We start from the raw sequence: 20,263 nt of genomic DNA, 5'->3' as shown, positions 1-20,263 counted from the left end.
GTTGTTGATTACGTTACTGTTGATCATCTGTCCATCATCGTATAAAGCCCGGCCTGGATATTTCATCGGTCCGCCCAGATCCTGGTTTTATGTAGTTGTTCCCAATACGAGACCCTCCAGACCCAAATTCCCGACCACATTTTTTGTGGGCGGGGAGAAGTTGGGCTGGCAGCCAGGCTAGTTTTAACTAGCTCTTCAAATGTTTTCTTTGTTAAATTTTTACTCAGTGTGGAAAATCTAACTATGGCTTCAGCTCATTATTGTTCCAGTGTTGGCAGCACATTTTGCCACAAAAACTCAACTATTTTGTAAACCGTGTAACGGAACCTTCCAGAAAGTAATAGCAATGCATTCAGGAACGGGAGGCACATTTTGACAACTATCATGTCTATGTAGTACAAAAAAATTAGGTAGGAATTAAGATGGGGAAGTAAGTATGTTTCTTACACTAAAACTAAAATGTTTGTAGTGACTCATTGTCGCTTAACTTTTCATTAGAAGAAAAGTCTCACCCACCAGCTCCACTATAGTTTCTAAAGAGTTTTTAAAGTTTAAAAAGTTTACCTTTACTCAAGTCAAATCTTCTCAGAAGGCGTCCATTTGTCACACATTTAGCACACAGCTGCTCCCTGCGTCTTTCCTTGTGTAGGGGTCAGTGGGGGTGTCGCCAGAGCAGGACTGTTTAATTGTGAAGAACGGTACTTTCTGTACATGGTGTCAGGCCACAGGTAGATGCAGACACCTTCTGAGAGGACGACGTGATGTTTCAGAGTTACTCAGGGACTCTCAACTCTTCTCCTCCAGTTCTTTCTCCTCCACATGATTAAAACGTGTTCATGTTGCTGGCATAATGAGGCTCATGCCGAATCACTATTACAGTTTGTTACTAACTGAATGGACTGCTATGGGGGATTGCTTGTGGTTCATTTGGAACACAAGACTAACAAGAAATTCCCCTTCTTTCGTTTAGAATTATAATTATATATATTTCTACGGTGGCAAGTTTAGATCTGTGCGTTGCATGCAGTGATTTGGTAAGCTGCGGACATCATGTGCACGGCCGTGAAGGGAGGAGGGCTGCAGAACACCCACGGTGGCCATCATGGCGGGCGCTGATGCCTTACAGCTCCACAGTATATTAGGGTTCGTCTCTTAAAGCAATAACAGTAGCCCAACTCTGCTACCCAGCCCTTGATTAGCTATGCTAATGTACTCATATCCATGTAAATGTATTCCGTCTGCTACAAACTGCAGGAACACGCATTACAACAATGCCAGTGTTCATTATTTTCAAAATAGCGGGTCGTGTCAGGTGAAAGTGAGAGCATAAGCGCGGGTCGTCGAATGTCACAGACGAGGCACTGCGACATCGTCCAGGGTCATCGGCCCCTGTCACCCACCAGCAGCTGAATATAAGACAGTTATGGTCTTCAATGGTGGGCTCTTAACCACTTCCATTCAGTTCCTCTCTGTCTCTCGTTCCCTGACTCTCTTCCTCTCTCTCTTTCTCTTGGCTTTCGCACTTGGTCTCTACATTTCTCCCTGCCTCCCTCCCCCCTCCCTCCCTCCATCCTTCCCTCCCCCCCTCCCTCCCTCCCCCCTCCATCCATCCATCCATCCCTCCCCCCTCCCTCCCCCCCTCGCTCCGTCCCTCCCTCCCTCCCTCCCTCCCCCCTCCCTCCCTCCCTCCCTCCCTCCCTCCCTCCCTCCCTCCCTCCCTCCCTCCCTCCCTCCCTCCCTCCCTCCCTCCCTCCCTCCCTCCCTCCCTCCCTCCCTCCCTCCCTCCCTCCCTCCCTCCCTCCCTCCCTCCCTCCCTCCCTCCCTCCCTCCCGTCTCTGGTCTCTCCTCCCAGGGGACTACTGTGAGATCAACGTGGACGAGTGTTTGTCCTCGCCTTGCCTGAACAGTGGCTCCTGTGTGGACCAGGCCAACAGCTACCAGTGTGTCTGTCTGCCCGGCTTCACTGGTGAGGGCGATCACACAGGCCGCAACACGCACTGTCTTCACCTGCTCCACACAAACTACACACTCGCAAAAGTTACAAACTGTGTTCATTTACTTTGAATAGTTGGTTAGGATCTCAGGTTAGAGGATAGTGGTTAGTTTCTGGTTAACTCATAGTTTATTTGAGCGTCTGTAGTACATAAGCGCCTCATGGTAAGCAAACTGCATCTTGGAGCGTTACTGGACAAGTTTCCTGTTTCTGAGAACAACTTGAGCGTTACTGTAGTTTGGTAGGGAACAACGCTCTTGACAGCTAGGCAAGAACAGGATAAGCAGATTTCGTGGGCGGCTAAGTGATGTTTAGCCACCCTATGGCACACCGGAAGACAAGTAGCTGAAGATAGACTTTGTGTATGGACAGCACACACACACACACACACAGATGAATGTAAAAACACATACCCACATGACGGTACAAACACACATACACATAAATGTGCACCCCTCCACCCTCGACATAAATGCGCACACACACACATTTTTAAACACAGATCCATCTATGTGCGGGCGTCCTTGCTTGCTTGGGACAAACATGCCTGTGGGTGTTGTTGTGTGTTTGTGTTGTTGTGTTCATTGGGCCCTTCTCTTTCCCAGGCAGCTCCTGTGAATGGGACACTGACGAATGTGCGTCGTCTCCCTGTAGGCACGGCGGCTCCTGCATTGACCAGCCCGGTCATTACCACTGCCAATGTGTGGCTCCATTTAAAGGTAATGAATACTGAGCGAATGGGGACAAAACAGCCAGTTAATGAACTCCTCAGACCATTCCTGCTCCTGTCTGAACCCATCTCACTGTCTCAACACAAAATTAGTACGTCTTCATTTCCCCCTGATGCATCGTGAATGAGGGAGATGAAGAGAGGGAGATGAAGAGAGGGAGATGAAGAGAGGGAGATGAAGAGAGGGAGATGAAGAGAGGGAGATGAAGAGAGGGAGATGAAGAGAGGGAGACAGAGAGGGGGAGACAGAGAGGGGGAGACAGAGAGGGGGAGACAGATGGAGAGAGGGAGACAGATGGAGAGAGGGAGACAGATGGAGAGAGGGAGACAGATGGAGAGAGGGAGACGAAGAGGGGTGGAGCGAGGGAGACGAAGAGGGGTGGAGAGAGGGAGACGAAGAGGGGTGGAGAGAGGGAGACAAAGAGGGGTGGAGAGAGGGAAACCGGTAGAGAGGGAGACAGGTGGAGAGAGGGAAACCGGTAGAGAGGGAGACAGGTGGAGAGAGGGAAACAGGTAGAGAGGGAGACAGGTGGAGAGAGGGAAACAGGTAGAGAGGGAGACAGGTGGAGAGAGGGAAACAGGTGGAGAGGGGAAACAGGTGGAGAGAGGGAAACAGGTAGAGAGGGAGACAGGTGGAGAGAGGGAAACCGGTAGAGAGGGAGACAGGTGGAGAGAGGGAAACAGGTAGAGAGGGAGACAGGTGGAGAGAGGGAAACCGGTAGAGAGGGAGACAGGTGGAGAGAGGGAAACAGGTAGAGAGGGAGACAGGTGGAGAGAGGGAAACAGGTAGAGAGGGAGACAGGTGGAGAGAGGGAAACAGGTAGAGAGGGAGACAGGTGGAGAGAGGGAAACAGGTGGAGAGGGGAAACAGGTGGAGAGAGGGAAACAGGTAGAGAGGGAGACAGGTGGAGAGAGGGAAACCGGTAGAGAGGGAGACAGGTGGAGAGAGGGAAACCGGTAGAGAGGGAGACAGGTGGAGAGGGAGACAGGTGGAGAGGGAGACAGGTGGAGAGGGAGACAGGTGGAGAGGGAGACCGGTGGAGAGAGGGAAACCGGTGGAGAGGGAGACCGGTGGAGAGAGGGAAACAGGTAGAGAGGGAGACAGGTGGAGAGAGGGAAACCGGTAGAGAGGGAGACAGGTGGAGAGAGGGAAACCGGTAGAGAGGGAGACAGGTGGAGAGGGAGACAGGTGGAGAGGGAGACAGGTGGAGAGGGAGACAGGTGGAGAGGGAGACAGGTGGAGAGAGGGAAACCGGTGGAGAGGGAGACCGGTGGAGAGAGGGAAACCGGTGGAGACAGGTGGAGAGAGGGAAACAGGTGGAGAGAGGGAGACAGGTGGAGAGAGGGAAACAGGTGGAGAGAGGGAGACAGGTGGAGAGAGGGAAACAGGTGGAGAGAGGGAAACCGGTAGAGAGGGAGACAGGTGGATAGAGGGAAACAGGTAGAGAGGGAGACAGGTGGAGAGAGGGAAACCGGTAGAGAGGGAGACAGGTGGAGAGAGGGAAACAGGTAGAGAGGGAGACAGGTGGAGAGAGGGAAACAGGTAGAGAGGGAGACAGGTGGAGAGAGGGAAACAGGTAGAGAGGGAGACAGGTGGAGAGAGGGAAACAGGTGGAGAGGGGAAACAGGTGGAGAGAGGGAAACAGGTAGAGAGGGAGACAGGTGGAGAGAGGGAAACCGGTAGAGAGGGAGACAGGTGGAGAGAGGGAAACCGGTAGAGAGGGAAACCGGTGGAGAGGGAGACAGGTGGAGAGGGAGACAGGTGGAGAGGGAGACAGGTGGAGAGGGAGACAGGTGGAGAGGGAGACAGGTGGAGAGGGAGACAGGTGGAGAGGGAGACCGGTGGAGAGAGGGAAACCGGTGGAGAGGGAGACCGGTGGAGAGAGGGAAACAGGTAGAGAGGGAGACAGGTGGAGAGAGGGAAACCGGTAGAGAGGGAGACAGGTGGAGAGAGGTAAACCAGTAGAGAGGGAGACAGGTGGAGAGGGAGACAGGTGGAGAGGGAGACAGGTGGAGAGGGAGACCGGTGGAGAGAGGGAAACCGGTGGAGAGGGAGACCGGTGGAGAGAGGGAAACCGGTAGAGAGGGAGACAGGTGGAGAGAGGGAAACAGGTGGAGAGAGGGAGACAGGTGGAGAGAGGGAAACAGGTGGAGAGAGGGAAACAGGTGGAGAGGGGAAACAGGTGGAGAGAGGGGCAGAGAAAGAGAGACGAGAGGGAGAGATGGAGAGGGAGAGAGGGAGAGATGGAGAGGGAGAGAGGGAGAGATGGAGAGGGAGAGAGGGAGAAACGCAGACTGCCGCTGTCATCACCTCTTAACCCAACGCGATATGTTTCATTCTAAGACACGGTCTTGTCATATGGTTTTCGCAAAATAAATGTTAACTGTCAAAAACGTTGTCTGTTGTGCTTGATGGTTATTATTTGTAAGGGTGTTTTTAATGAGGGTACAGTAACTGGTTGGTTGAGCACTTTTAATGAGATAATTAAGTGTACTATATGAGAAGTGTGCCGTCTTTACTTGCGCACTCTGGCACTTTAAAGTCACCTGTCCCATTGTTGTGTTTATGCTCTGAGCTGGATTGTAACTGCTGACTCAAGTTCAGTGCTATAGCTGGTTAGTGTTGTGCTACCTTGAGGTGGTATGTCTCCCTAAAAATATTCTCCTCTGTCTTTGTTGTGGGTGAGTCATTTTCCAGAGATTATCAGAGGTAGGAAACAGATCTGTTTTCTTGATAGCGTGACACTATAAATGCATGCTTTCCCACAGTCTGCTCCTCTTGCTGTGCTCATTTCGTATGCAATGTCTGGCTTTGTTTGCGTTTTTTAAAGTTCTAAACCGTCTTTTTGTGGAAAGTCAAAAAACCTGTTTGTGTGTATTCTTTTTGCTTCCACCATAAGTTCTCCCATTTGATCTGGGGAAAGATATCAGTCATGCCTTCTCCCCTCGTCTGAGGAGAATACATTTCTTTAGGACCTCATCTACTCTGGCTTGTTGTTGAGCTTGAAGACGCCTGTCTGTGTCAAGTCATTCCAAGTCAATCACAGTTCAGAGGTCACGAGGCTTCAGTGCGTTAAAAGTAGCTCATTCTGCGCCCTCTGAGCATGCACCGTTGCCATTTACTGCTGCCTATACACAGATATGTAACAGCATCATATTTTAACACGGTAGTCAAGGTGGTTAAGAACCACTCTAGCATGACAGGTGTTGATAGATGTGAAGCCCTCATGTTTATGTTTAAGCACAGGGAAGTCCTCTTGGTCTAGCGGGGGGGGGGGGGGGGGGGAATGAAACAAATAGCACAAATCACTTCAAGTATTGTAGCGTGTGACCTCACCACAAACACGGACGTTTGATTCATCTTTCCATTCCTATACAGCTCCTTCTTCTTCATTTTCATTTGAGACGAAGCAGCACACACGATACATCACTCAGATGAATAGAGACGCTGGGCATCGTGGGTAGCTCCCCCTGGGGAACCCTAGTAGAAATAGCACCAAAATTACTCTCAGGGCTGACTACTCTCTCTCACTCACTCTTTCTTTCTCTTTCTCTTTCTCTCTCTCACTCTCTCTCTCTCTCTCTCTCTCTCTCTCTCTCTCTCTCTCTCTCTCTCTCTCTCTCTCTCTCTCTCTCTCTCTCTCTCTCTCTCTCTCTCTCTCTCTCTCTCTCTCTCTCTGTCTCTCTCTCTGTCTCTCTCTCTGTCTCTCTCCTCTGTCTCTCTCCTCTGTCTCTCTCTCTGTCTCTCTCCTCTGTCTCTGTCTCTCTCCTCTGTCTCTGTCTCTCTCCTCTGTCTCTCTCTCTCTCTCTGTCTCTCTCTCCTCCCTTTAACCTCCCCAGGTCGTGACTGTGAGTTCCTCCCCTGCGAGGACAGCAACCCGTGTGAGAACGGCGCAGAGTGCCTGGAGGAGCGCGATCACGAGCGCTTCCCGCTGGGGTTCCGCTGCCAGTGTCGCCGTGGCTACGCCGGCCCCCGCTGCGAGGTCGACGTGGACGAGTGCAGCTCCAGCCCATGCCTGCACGGCTTCTGCTACGACGGTACCACTTCCTGTTTCCTGTGACCCGTTGAGTACAAGGGGGTGGGGGGGGGGGTTACAGATGAAAGGGAGAGCGAAACAGAGGAAGGGAGAGACACTTAAGGATGACCAAAAGAAAACGGAGACATGGAGAGAACTGCACAGAGAGAGAGAGGGTGGAGGTGGAGAGAACTGCACAGAAAGAGAGAGGGTGGAGGTGGAGAGTGAATGAGGAAAGGGAGAGGGAAACCGGAGGGGAGCAGGTGAGAAGACGAGAGAGATTCGAAAAGGGAGCGAGTGATCACACACACATCTGACCCATCACCGTGTGCATCTCTCCATAGACGTCACCATCGTTTTGGCTCACTTGCAATTTGACAGGTAATGTTCCGCTGGGTTGCCATAGCAGCTAATCAACAGCGTTATGAGAGTGGAGTTATTCCCTGTGAAGTCCAGAGCTGATGGCTGCTACGAGCGCAGCCTGGATGAGTTTATCCTCCCGACCATGAGAGGAGATCAATTAAGCACTGCTGTGTTGTCATTTGAATATGGGTGATGAATGATACAGTTAATACAATCAAAGCTCCAAGCAGAAAACTGTTTGTCCTTTGAGTTCATTTTTTACTTGTGTTCCTACTGTGTGTCAACTCTAGCATCGATGATTAAGTAGCTCATAGATCATTTTAGGACGAGAGGTCAAGGTTCAGTGGGGACAAATAGGCTAAATGATTCGAGATTGATTGTCAGGAGAAATGTAGGTCTTTAAAGATTTTTTTTTTATTTTTTTCATCAGAACTCGCTGAACAATGGCCCCTTGCTTCTGTAGCTCCTTGTTCAGCTCTGAATGGCAGAGTTTAGGGGACAGGGACTGTGTGCCTCCCATGTCTCAGGAGGAAGTTTTTTTCATTCGACAGGATTGAAAGAGACAGGCGCTTTCCTCCTGAAAGGAGATTCTGTCCTGCAGAAGAACATACTTCCTCCAAGGAGTTCCCACTAAGGGAACAGACGGCCACATCATCTCCACTTGTTAAATTGGATTCTGGCTCACACCCAGTAGAGAAAACATGAGAAAGAAGCATAAACAGGAATATACAAAACCACTGAGCCAGCCAACCAGTCATCAAGTCAGACAACCAGCCAGTCAGCTATCCAGCCACACAACAACCCAGCCAGTCAGCCAACTAGCCATCGAGCCAGCCATCCAGCCAGCTACCTAGCCAACCATCAAGGTACCCAGCCACCTAACCATCTACCCAGCCAGCTATCCAGTCAGCCAGCCAGCCAGCTAGCTATCCAGTCAGCCAACCAGCTAGCTACCTAGCCAACCATCCAAGTACCCAGCTACCCAACCAGGTACCCCGCCAAACAACCAGCCACTCAGCCACCCACTAAACCACCTAGCCAGTCAACCACCCAGTCAGCCAGCCAGCTGCCCACACAGTCAATCAGCGAGTCAGCTTGCCTGCTACCCGAGCCACCCAGCCAGTAAACTGCCAGCCGGCCAACTCTCTACCTAGCCAGCCGACGATTGAGTCATCCTGCCAACCAACCAACAACCCACCCTGTCAGACAGCTATTCAGCTACCAATCAATCTAATGAACCAGCCAGACCTAGCCAACCAATCAGCCAGCCAGTCAGTCATCCTTCCTGCACAGCCAGCCAGCCAGTCAGAGCTGTGCCTAACCCTGTGCACTGGCAAGGATGAGTAATGCCACTGCCACCCAGGACCTAAAGCATTTAATGAGAGTAATAGCAGGAACACGCACCAAGAGAGAGTGACAGCATAGATTACGTGGTAAATCTCTGGGATAATGAAGAATCCAGGGACTCTGACTGGGGTTGTAATAAATTCACTCCTGTAGAGAACTGCAATTACCTCAGCAGTATCCAGCCGTATGTGCGCTGCTGTTGTGTTGTGGAAGGCATAGAAGGGACCCCTCTTTAACACACCGCCCTGATTAAAGACTGGCTGTGCTGGGCTCTCAGCCCAGGGAGACGTCCTGACTTCAGTCAGCACAGATCGGCACGTTTTTAACATCTAAATAAAAAATGGCCCCTCTTACTTCCTTCTTTGCTTGTTCCCAGGACTGCAGTACACCTGAGGGGAACACGACTAATGGGTTAGAGGGAGAGGGGGAGAAGGGGGTAGAGAAAGAGCCAGAGAGATAAATGGTAAGTGGTAAATGACGAGATGGAGGAGAGAAAGATGGACGCAGGGAAGAACAGAGAGAAAGAGAGGAGATAGATAGCGAGAGATTGAGAGCTGGGGGGAGATAGAGAAAGAGAGAGGTTAAGGGAGGACTGGAGGAGAGAGGAAGGAGGGGAGGGGGGATGAGTAAACAGGATGGAGAGGTTCTGAAGAGCAGACAGGTTTATTTAAACATGCTTAGGGTCTTAAACTCCTCCAGATTGATGAGAGTGGGGTTATCTGTCACATAGATTTAGCTACGGCTTCCTTGACTCACTGCACAGTTTACAATACATCAGGTATTTTATTAGTCATGTCTATACATGCGTGACAGACCAAGCACAGGCCATTCTTACTGTCTCTGATGTCTCCTGCAGGTTATCATAGACACTTATCATTGGATGTTGTGGATGTCTTTATGTCATTATTTACAAACAACAACACCCAGGGATCCAGGAAGTGCTTCCATCCAGGATGTTAAATATGTTTCCATCCAGTTTTTCAGGAAGTGCAGTGTTTCTATCCAGGTTTTTAGAAGTACAGTTTTTCCTGTCCTGGTTTTCAGAAGTGCAGTGTTTCTGTTCAGGTTTTTAGAAGTGCAGTGTTACTGTCTGGGTTTTTTGGAAGTGCAGTGTTTCTGTCCTGGTTTTTAGGAAATGCAGTGTTTCTGCCCTGGTTTGTAGGAAGTGCAGTGTTTCTGTCCTGGTTTTTAGGAAATGCAGTGTTTCTGCCCTGGTTTTCAAAAGTGCAGTGTTTCTGTCCTGGTTTGTAGGAAGTGTAATGTGTTTCTAGCCAGGGGATACATGAACCGCTGTGTTTCTATCCTGGTTTTCGGTGTTTATATTGTTATGTTCCACATCTCCCCCTCCTGCCTGGTTACATGGATCTATCAGTTTCAGTTTCTATCAATTTTTTGGGGAGTAATCCACTCTGGATTTTCTGTATGTGGTAAAACTACCAAGGTTTGATAAACTACCAAGGTTTATCAGGATAGTATCCTCTTCATCTCCTCTCTGCTGATTCAAAACAACTGCATTTTTGTACTTCAGTTTGGATAAAAGCGTCTGCTGAACAAATACATGTAACTGGTCTGAGGAGGCTGGGGGTTCGTTAAGGAGTAAAATATTTGATGAATATGAAATGGTTATCTAATGTTAGCGTCTACAGGACATTTACAACACAGGCATGGTTATATAATGTTAGCATCTACAGGACATCTATAACACAACCATGGTTATCTAATGTTAGTGTCGACAGGACATTTACAACACAGGCATGGTTATCTAATGTTAGTGTCGACAGGACATTTACAACACAGGCATGGTTATATAATGTTAGCATCTACAGGACATTTACAACACAGGCATGGTTATATAATGTTAGTGTCGACAGGACATTTACAACACAGGCATCCAGAAGAGGTGTTTTCTCTGCAGCATTGTTTGTGGTATTTTTGATGTTTTTGCTGTTTTTAGTGTCAGGCTGTGGTATTTCTGGTGTTTCTGGCTTATAATGTTTTTGATGCGTGTGGTGTTTCTGCTTACTGACATGTTGTTTCTGTTACAGTGGTGGACGGGTTCTACTGCCTGTGTAACCCAGGTTATGCCGGCGTGGCATGTGAGCAGGACATAGATGACTGTGTCAATAACATGTGCTCCAACAACGCCACATGTCTGGACCTGCACTTGGTAAGTGACCACATATATAATGTTAGAGCGATGCACTTCTGATCCATGGTCTTCTGCTGTCCTCTCTACATGCAGTTGTTGCTTTGGAAACAAGTCTTGTAACATAATGCAAGCAGACAGATGAGCTACACAGTCTAAGAGAGATGGAACGCGTTGTCATCCAGTCTTAATATCACCACATTCTGTTCTGGCTTACTGTAAGAATGTAGCTGTGTAGAAAACACACTGTAATGGCCAGGGATTGTGTTTCCGTACAAAGACTTAAATTCCTGAAATTCTACCATTGAATAATGTTAATGGTTGTTTGACTAGCACTGTTTTAGTGTACATACCACTTCAACACAAATCACCCCTGTAATTAGCTGTCCCTCACCATCTCTGCTGCGCGAGTCGTGTCCCAGCCTTGGCAGAACCCAGGAGCAGCACGCTGCCTGCTCATGCTCAGCATGGCCGACGTCTCCTGGTTTAACAGCAGAACTACATTCATCTTCCTTCATCCTCCTGTCCTCTTTTCTTCCACTGTTCGGTCAGCACTCTGTTCCCTTCTTCTCTCCTCCTCACCTCATCTACCTCCCCTCTTTCTGTTTTGTGCTCTCTCTGTCTCTCTCTTTCTCTCTCTCTCTCTCTATCTCTCTATCTGCCTCTCTTGCTGACTCTGTCTCTCTCTCCCCCCCGCTCCTTCTCCATCTCCACATTCTTAGCCCACATGTGTCCACATTACAAACAGGGTCTCAGGATTCATACACATGTAAAGGGAGGAAAGGAGCAGTTTATTGAAATCCAATGAATAATTCACACCCTGTCTGAGGTTTAAATGGAGATGGAAAGGAATCCATTTCCTTGGCTATTAGTGACCAGAGACCTACAGAAAGGTAGATGCCTGAGTGTATTGTGGAGTATGTGGGTATTTTGTGAGAATGCCATCTAATGAAAGTGAGTTATTAAGGCTAGTGCGACAATACGTATTCATGTAGTCATTTATTTATTAATTTGCTTGAATATACTAACTACTTACTAACCTAACTAATAAGTTCAAGCCAAGGTTTGATATTTCCAGGCTTGACCGAACGGTCAAGGTTAGTAAGTTGTTTATTGTACGGCAATTTTAGCTCTTTTCATTTTGTCCATTTTTAACCCTTGTGTTCTCCTCGGGTCATTCTGACCCATCAATCATTGTGACCCACCTTTGTTTGCGACAACTTTACCGCATACAAAAACAAAGTGAAGCATTTTCTTTTAACCGTTGGGCTGTCTCAGACCCCCCACATTGCGAAGGTTAAAATAAAATTATTTTTATTTGCTTTTGTATTGGGTAAAATTGAGTAAACACAACGATGGTTTGTTATGAACCTTTTGGTCATGTGACCTGAAGGCAGCACAAGGGTTAAGTCTTCTCACGGTGTGCTTCAGGGGATGCCAACCAATTACTTTTGATAGAAAGCGGACAACGCGGTTCTGCTAAAATGGCTTTAATTCCAACACAAAATAACGACTCTTTTCGAAAGTTAACAAATTCTTTGTTGCCGTTGAAGCTCTTAGCTTGAAGAACTCTTATCTTTGCCTCTTTCATGTCATTTATCTATCATGTGTTGTTACTAATGTGACATTGTTCTCATCTGTGTAATATGCCACCATCAAGCCACATCAATGCCCTTTTGATTATGTTTCAGTGGCAGAGCATCAGGGATGATTATATTTCAGTGGCAGAGCATCAGGGATGATTATATTTCAGTGGCAGAGCATCAGGGATGATTATATTTCAGTAGCAGAGCATCAGGGATGATTATATTTCAGTGGCAGAGCATCAGGGATGATTATATTTCAGTGGCAGAGCATCAGGGATGATTATATTTCAGTGGCAGAGCATCAGGGATGATTATATTTCAGTGGCAGAGCATCATGGAGGAGGAAACCTTGAAAGCATACGATGCAGAATATACCATCACTGGTGCTTTAAGGGACAAAGTAGGTCAAGCTCAAGTCAGCCTGATGGCTTGGCTGTTGTGTTAGGATGCATGAGGTTTTAATGTTTAATGTTTGATCTTAGATATTAGAGATTTGAACAGAGTGATCAGTGTCTTTTGATGCATGAGTCATCGACCAGTGTTGGGTTGAGCGGTGGTTGACATCTCACTCTACTGTTTTACAATTTAACACGGCTAGTTCCCAGCACATGAATAACTTATTGAGACATTTGAGTCCTGATGTGATGTAGGAACACGGCCCAAGCCCATTGCCCTGAAACATGCCACCCATTTTTACTAAAGATTTAAGTATTTTGGCATAGTAGTTTCCCTGTATCCTTGGTCTCTCTCTCTTTTGCCCTCTCTCTCTCTCTCTCTCTCTTTTGCTCTCTCTCTCTTTTGCTCTCTCTCTCTCTCTCTCTCTCTCTCTCTCTCTCTCTCTCTCTCTCTCTCTCTCTCTCTCTCTCTCTCTCTCTCTCTCTCTCTCTCTCTCTCTCTCTCTCTCTCTCTCTCTCTCTCTCTCTCTCTCTCTCTCTCTCTCTCTCTCTCTCTGTGAGTTTTCCCTTTCTCTCCTCTCACTCCCTTTCTCTCTCTGTCCTTTGCCCTCCCTCCCTCCTCAGGGCCCACACTACCAGGGCCCCCACTACCAGACATTAGGGCATATGGTGTCCTAACTTTTTTCTCAGTAGGAATTGGCCTCTTTGTAATGTTTTTGTAAAAAAAAAAAAAAAAAAAAACTTGTGTCTTGGTTAACACTTCAGCAATTATGTGATCTTTATCTATAGAGCTTGTTTAAAAGATTATAAAATATTGAGTTGCACATTTCTTAAAGAACATTTCATGGGGTGTCCAAATATTTTCACATGTAAATTAATGTGTGAGTGAGGTTGTTTCTCTCCTATTAGCATTGTGTGTCAGTGAATATGTGTGTGTGTGTCAGTGTGGGGGGGGGGGGGGGGTTGTGAGGGGGGTGTTTGTGTGGGTATGGGTGAAGGGTGTGTGTGGGTGTTTGTGTGTCAGTGTGTTTTGTTTTTATCTCATTATTCAAATAAGCGGCAGGTTCTGGAGCCTTTTCACAGTTTGGTTTTCTAGGCTGTTTTTCACTTTCTCCTTCTCTCTCCATCTCTCCACTATCTCTCTCCTCCCTTGCTCTTTGTCCTCTCTCTCCTCCGTCTCCCTCTGCCCTCTCTCCTCCCTCTCTCTCTGTCCTCCCTCTCTCTGTCCTCCCTCTCTCTCCTCCCTCTCTCTGTCCTCTCTCTCCTCCGTCTCCCTCTCTCTGTCCTCTCTCTCCTCCCTCTCCCTCCATCCTTTCTCTCCTCCCTCTCTCTCTGTCCTCTCTCCTCCCTCTCTCTCTGTCCCCCCTCTCTCTGTCCTCCCTCTTTCTCTGTCTTCTCTCTCTCCTTACTCTCTCTGTCCTCTCTCTCCTCCCCCCCTCTTTCTGTGAACACAGTATCCCACAGAGATGAGTGTTATTGAGGAGAATTGCGGTCCCTGAAGGTGATTTAGCACCAAAAATGAGATTATATTCTCCACAGCCAGAGGTGAGGAATCCAAGGCTCCTGGAGGCATCTAATTTATCACAAGATGACTTTAGTTTTGTTTTTTCTCTCTCCTCTCCTGTTCTCCTCTTCTCTTTCCTCCAATATGAATAAACCCTGTCGCTGTAAAGAATGATATCAGACAAAGTTGAGTTGGTCTCCCTCCGATGTATGATATACAGATTAGCATGTTCCAGGCAGCCAGCAGTCAGGACTTTTGCTGAAACCCTTGACTGATTAGTGGAGGAACGCTATCACAGATCCCCCTTGACCATGTGACCTGTCTTGTTCTGTATGCAGAGGAAACGTTAAATTAAACTTGTGCCGGGCAAACTAATAGACAACAAACCATTCATCTCTCTCGTCCATGATTAATTATCATAATGAAGATTTTAATGATGAACTGGAGGACATGCATCCCACAGACTAAATGGAGAGGCTGGAGGAGGAGAGGGAGGAAGAGGAGGAGGAAGAGGAGGAGGAGAGGGAGGAGGAGGAGAGCTAGGGGGCAGGAATGAAAAAAGAATAACTTTTGGCTGTGAAATTCCACCCAGATTTGGCTCAGGAGGTTTTTAAACATGCAAATGATTGTGGGTTGTTCACATCCTCCCAAGATCTCCAGTCTCAACTCTCTGTTACAGCAAAGTGTTTTCCTGACAAAGATTTTGCATAATGCTTGTTGATAGGTTTTTTGTTTTGTTTGGGGGGGGGGGGGGGATTTTTACAATAATTTAAAATCATTTGCATATAGAGGGGTAACATATGCGTGCCAAGGACCTAGCAGCCTTTGGTACTTTGAAGGCAAGCATGCATATTCTCTAGGAGACTGGTGGGCGGCAGGAACAGTGCATCTGTGGAGCAGAAAGCAGCACATTGGAAGACAAGCGTGACTTTACCACAGCTTAAACACATTTCCACAGGAGAGGTCTGTATCAGAGTGGGTGGTTGTGCCAAAGATGTGTTTAAAACATTCACATGCATATCATTAACCACAGTGAAGTCTGCTGAGTGCCAGGGCTGGAGGGGGGTGGAGAGGAGGAGCAGCGGGCAGGAGACTGATGTGTCCCCAAATGCACTTGACACATCAAATGTTACACATGTTGGTGGATTGCTGGAACAATGAATATGATGAGAGAAATGTCACAAACTTATTACACCTGATGGATACTCTATTAAACAGTATATTGTTGGAAATAGTAACGTAATAAGGTAGTTTTGTATGGTAGTTTTACATAATAGTCTTAAAACATATACAATTACTATTACCATACAAAACTACCATATACATACAATATAATACTTATATGAAATGGTAGTTTTTAGGTGTTATTTATTAGTATTACAAGGTAATATTACATTGTAATATTTCATGGTGTATACCAGGATCACATGGTCGTATGTTGTGCTGTTAATGATGATAGTTAATTAATTAATAAGACTTTATTTATATAGCACATTTCTAAAAAAAATTGCAGCTGAAGGTGCTTTACATAGAATCAATAATACAAGTGTTAAAAGTAATCATTAAAATAGCAAACAATAATGTAACTAATACAAGTAGTAAAACCCTTCTGAGATAAAAATTAGTTAAATGCTTTGGTAAAAAGGTAGGTTTTAAGATGTCTTCAAAAATGTCTAGGGTGTTTGCTTTCCGAATATTTATGAATAATTTGTTCCACATTTTTGGAGCGTAATTGACAAAGGCCGCATCACCAATCTTCTTATGACTGCTTCTGGTGACCTCTAATAGGCCTGCATTTGATGATCGCAGTGTTCTAGCTGGTGTGTAGTTTATAAGAGAGTTAGTAATGTAGCTAGGTCCTTGTCCGTGTAGAGCTTTGTATGTGAGGAAAAGGACCTTAAAGTCAATTCTGAAGGTAACAGGGAGCCAGTGTAAAGTAGCTAGGACAGGACTAATGTGTTCTCTCTCTTTAGTTTTGGTTAATAATCTAGCTGCAGAATTTTGAATGAGCTGTAGTGTTGTAGATGGTAGCTGTAGATGGTAGTGTTGTATGATAGTGTTGTATGGCAGTATATTATCAAGGCAGTAGGATAGGTAGTGTTATTTGGTTGTGTTTGTTGCTCCTTGAGTGAAAGGCACATTACAAATCAAATCAATCATAGTAATAATCATTATAATGATTTATAATTACAACTAGAGAGGAACAATTTCTGGGGAAATTGTACCTCTCTAGTTGTAATTAAAAAAAGCACACCCCACAATTTCCCCAGAAATGCCCCAGTGTGCTTAATTGTATGCCCTTCCACTGGTTAGCTCCTGCGATTCCCACACAGCAAACGTCTAGTAGGTAGATAGCTCTACAATTTATCGGAGCACAGCTGCCAGCTGTGTAGGTATATGCAGGTAGCAACGCTAGTGTTAAATTAAGTATTTATCTAATCTGTTCCATGACGCCGGGTAAGTAGGGCTCGCGAGACTGCTCACCAAAAGAACAAAAGGGAACCCTTGTCTTGCAGATTAAGACATGTTCGTAGGAACCTAGCGAAAAGTAGCCTCAACTTTCCCAGACTTTTAGCTATGGTACTACGGCTTGCTGATATCGCTGTCTGTCTTACTAGAACTCTGCGTTGTTAACGTGTGCTGACAGTCTGACGTGTACTGACGTTGTGACGTTAGGCTAGCACTGAGGTCCCTTGGTGCATACAAGGCATTTTTTGCCACAAAAGCGAAATTCAAGCCTAAACCACCATGCAACGGAACATCCAATCGAAGCAACGCAATCAGGACCAAAACGAACATGTTGACACCGACGTTGTCTATGTATTCCAAAATATTGAGGGATCCTTAGGGGTGGGAAAATAATAAATAATACTAATATATTTATATGTGAGAGAACAAAGGCAAGCACACTCCAATAATTGTTATTATTTAGTAGTGTTGCGTGGCGTTGGTGTTGTAGTGTTACAGCGTGGTGCTGTGGTGTCACTGTGGTTTCCCATGGTAACTTGGTCCCTGTGTGTTCCAGAGGTACCGCTGCCTGTGTCACCCAGGGTGGGAGGGGGAGTTCTGCCACGTGGAGACTGACGAGTGCTCCGCCCTGCCCTGCCTCAACAACGCCACCTGCATCGACCTCCTCAACGGATACAGGTAGGAGCTGGCTTCTACCTGAGGGAGGGGGGTGTGCTGCTGAAGGGTGGGTGTGTGTGTGTGTGTGTGTGTGTGTGTGTGTGTGTGTGTGTGTGTGTGTGTGTGTGTGTGTGTGTGTGTGTGTGTGTGTGTGTGTGTGTGTGTGTGTGTGTGAAGGTCTGTGTGGGGTGCTTAAGGGTTTGTGTGTGTAGGTGCATGTGTGTGCGGGAGGGTTGAAGGGTGTATGAATGCGTGTGTGTAGTTACGTGTGTGTGTGTGCGGGAGGGTGAACGGTGTATTAATGTGTGTGTGTGTGTGTGTGGAGGCGGTGGGGGGTGTGTGTGTGTGTACGTGTGGTGAGAGCGGTTGTGGATTTTGTTTGTTTATCAGCATCGATCCACATCCTTAGTCTCAGCACAGCTGGAGCTCCTATATACGCTGCTTACAGCAGACAGAAGGAATTGCAGATGGCAGGTAAAGAAATGACTCCATGTATGGATGCAAGGAGCCTTCTGGGGGTGTGACTCACCCCGTGAGCGGGAGAGGAAGCCTCTGCTCCACCTGACGTGGCCCCTCTGGAGGGGGGAGGGAAAGAGGGGGGGAGGGGGAGGGGAGGGGAGGGAGCAGAGCCGCAGGTGAGAGAAGGGATGGGAGGATGGGAGGAGGAGGAGAGGATGGAGGGAGGGAGGGAGTCCAGGAAGGCAGGGCTGGGCACTCACTGCCACCAAGTGGAATATTCTGCTTCCTCGAGAGCAGATGCAAAAACGTGTGCACACAGACGCACAGACGCACACACACACACACACACAGAGACAAATAAAAAATACATGTCCACACACACACGCACGCACACACACACACACACACACACACATACACACAGACAGAGACACATACAGTACAAATAAAAAACATACACACGGACACATACCAATAAACCCCACCCACCCATGCGCACACATGCATTCTTTATTGAATTCCTCATTTGAGGTTTAACCCTGCGTGGCCCAGATTCGGCGATGTACGGTGCCCTGCTGCTTGATCTGGTGGTACACTAACCGCACTCACGCCCTCCAGAAATGTATTTGAATGAAGCTGTTGCTTAGACTGAGCATTATTAATATTATTATTAATATTATTATTATTATTTGTATTACTCGTACTATGTCTGTACAAGCTCCTTTTTTGAGATTTGTGTACTCTCCACAGAGCGGTTGCTAGAGTTACCACAACACAAGGTCAAAAGTTTAAGGTTTAGCTGGGTGTGTCTCAGGTGTGGCCCCTCCCCCAGGTGTGTGTCTGAGGTGTGGCCCCGCCCCCAGGTGTGTGTCTGAGATCTAACCTCCTCCCCCAGCTGTGTCTGAGCTCTAACTCCTCCCCCAGCTGTGTGTCTGAGCTAGGGCTGCCACTAACGACTATTTTTCTTTCGATTAATCTGTAGACTATTTTATCGATTAGTCGATTAATCTATACAATTCATTTTCCAAAAAACAAAACTGTAGGTTTAAACTATCAACTCCAACGTTAATTAAAATATTTTACATATCCCAACATACACGAACACACACCCCTTTTAAACCAAACATTCCAAGGTGCTGGTTCTGGGCTGGTGCTTATGCCAGTTTGGTAACGATTAGATAGTGATACTCGCCAATTATCTAAGAACCAGGTAGTCTACATTTACCACACTCTAGAGCCGGAGTAGGGCTAACGTCTTTAAATCACTTCATACGCCTCCATTGTCCTAGCAAAGCGTCATGGTTACGGTTAACAAGTTAGCTAAATAGCAAGAGCTAACCTAGAGAGCCATCTTATCGACCAACGTAGAATAAACCCCGATTCTAACCTACCTAAACATTTATTCAATGGAAACTCTAAGGTAGCAGGCAGACAACTTTATAGCTTTAATAATGCGTGTATTTAGCACCTACAATGACAACATAGATTAAAAAGGCTATCCCTTATAAACATGAATAGACAACACCAGACAACAGTGGTTTTGCCTTTTTTGCGCCTGTATGTTTTCTTTTCAGGTGCTTGTGCATAGTGCAAGTGCTGCTGTGGTAAGCCATTGAAACTTTGCATAGTGTACAAACCACCTTATTGTTTGGTGATAGCGTTAAGTCGAAGTATTCCCATACTTTTGAAGCCTCGGGTATTTGAGGACTCGGGTTTCGGAACCAAGTCGGACTCTGCATCTGCCATGATATTTGAGCGTTGACTGGAGCCGACCGATGACTTGAGCCAACAACGACTGACGTCATGCAAGGACCAATTACGACGTGATATTGAAGAAGAACACTTGTTATAATGAATTGAAGCGTTTTTGGTATTTTTTATAATCAAAAATTTGTTTTAAAAGATGCGTCGATTTAAAATATTGATGTCGACGCATTTTCATGGCTGCCGCGACGTGTGTCGTCCCCCAGGTGTGTGTCTGAGGTGTGGCCCCGCCCCCAGCTGTGTGTCTGAGCTCTAACTCCTCCCCCAGCTGTGTCTGAGCTCTAACTCCTCCCCCAGCTGTGTCTGATCTCCAACTCCTCCCCCAGCTGTGTGTCTGAGGTTTGGCCCCGCCCCCAGCTGTGTGTCTGATGTTTGGCCCCGCCCCCAGCTGTGTGTCTGAGCTCTAACTCCTCCCCCAGCTGTGTGTCTGAGCTCTAACTCCTCCCCCAGCTGTGTGTCTGAGCTCTAACTCCTCCCCCAGCTGTGTGTCTGAGCTCTAACTCCTCCCCCAGCTGTGTGTCTGAGCTCTAACTCCTCCCCCAGCTGTGTGTCTGAGCTCTAACTCCTCCCCCAGCTGTGTGTCTGAGCTCTAACTCCTCCCCCAGCTGTGTGTCTGAGCTCTAACTCCTCCCCCAGCTGTGTGTCTGAGCTCTAACTCCTCCCCCAGCTGTGTGTCTGAGCTCTAACTCCTCCCCCAGCTGTGTGTCTGAGCTCTAACTCCTCCCCCAGCTGTGTGTCTGAGGTTTGGCCCCGCCCCCAGCTGTGTGTCTGAGCTCTAACTCCTCCCCCAGCTGTGTGTCTGAGCTCTAACTCCTCCCCCAGCTGTGTGTCTGA

At 47.3% G+C, this 20,263-nt stretch overlaps 1 protein-coding gene across 1 annotated transcript in view; it reads left to right on the top strand.

Moving 5' to 3' along the window:
- The window catches only part of eys (EGF-like photoreceptor maintenance factor), a 176,523-nt gene that overhangs the window by 46,118 nt on the left and 110,142 nt on the right, over positions 1–20,263 (top strand). The window contains exons 19-23 of the mRNA XM_084667205.1: positions 1,853–1,966; positions 2,599–2,712; positions 6,564–6,761; positions 10,495–10,616; positions 17,106–17,227. Of these exons, the coding sequence (XP_084523331.1) occupies positions 1,853–1,966; positions 2,599–2,712; positions 6,564–6,761; positions 10,495–10,616; positions 17,106–17,227 (670 nt within the window). The remainder of the gene's footprint in view (positions 1–1,852; positions 1,967–2,598; positions 2,713–6,563; positions 6,762–10,494; positions 10,617–17,105; positions 17,228–20,263) is intronic.

The sequence above is a fragment of the Hypomesus nipponensis genome, chromosome 11 (assembly GCF_054491055.1).
Source record: "Hypomesus nipponensis isolate SF chromosome 11, ASM5449105v1, whole genome shotgun sequence".
In the NCBI taxonomy this organism is placed as follows: domain Eukaryota; kingdom Metazoa; phylum Chordata; class Actinopteri; order Osmeriformes; family Osmeridae; genus Hypomesus; species Hypomesus nipponensis.
Note: the sequence above shows the minus strand (reverse complement) of the source record. Positions and strands in the feature narration are given on the sequence as shown.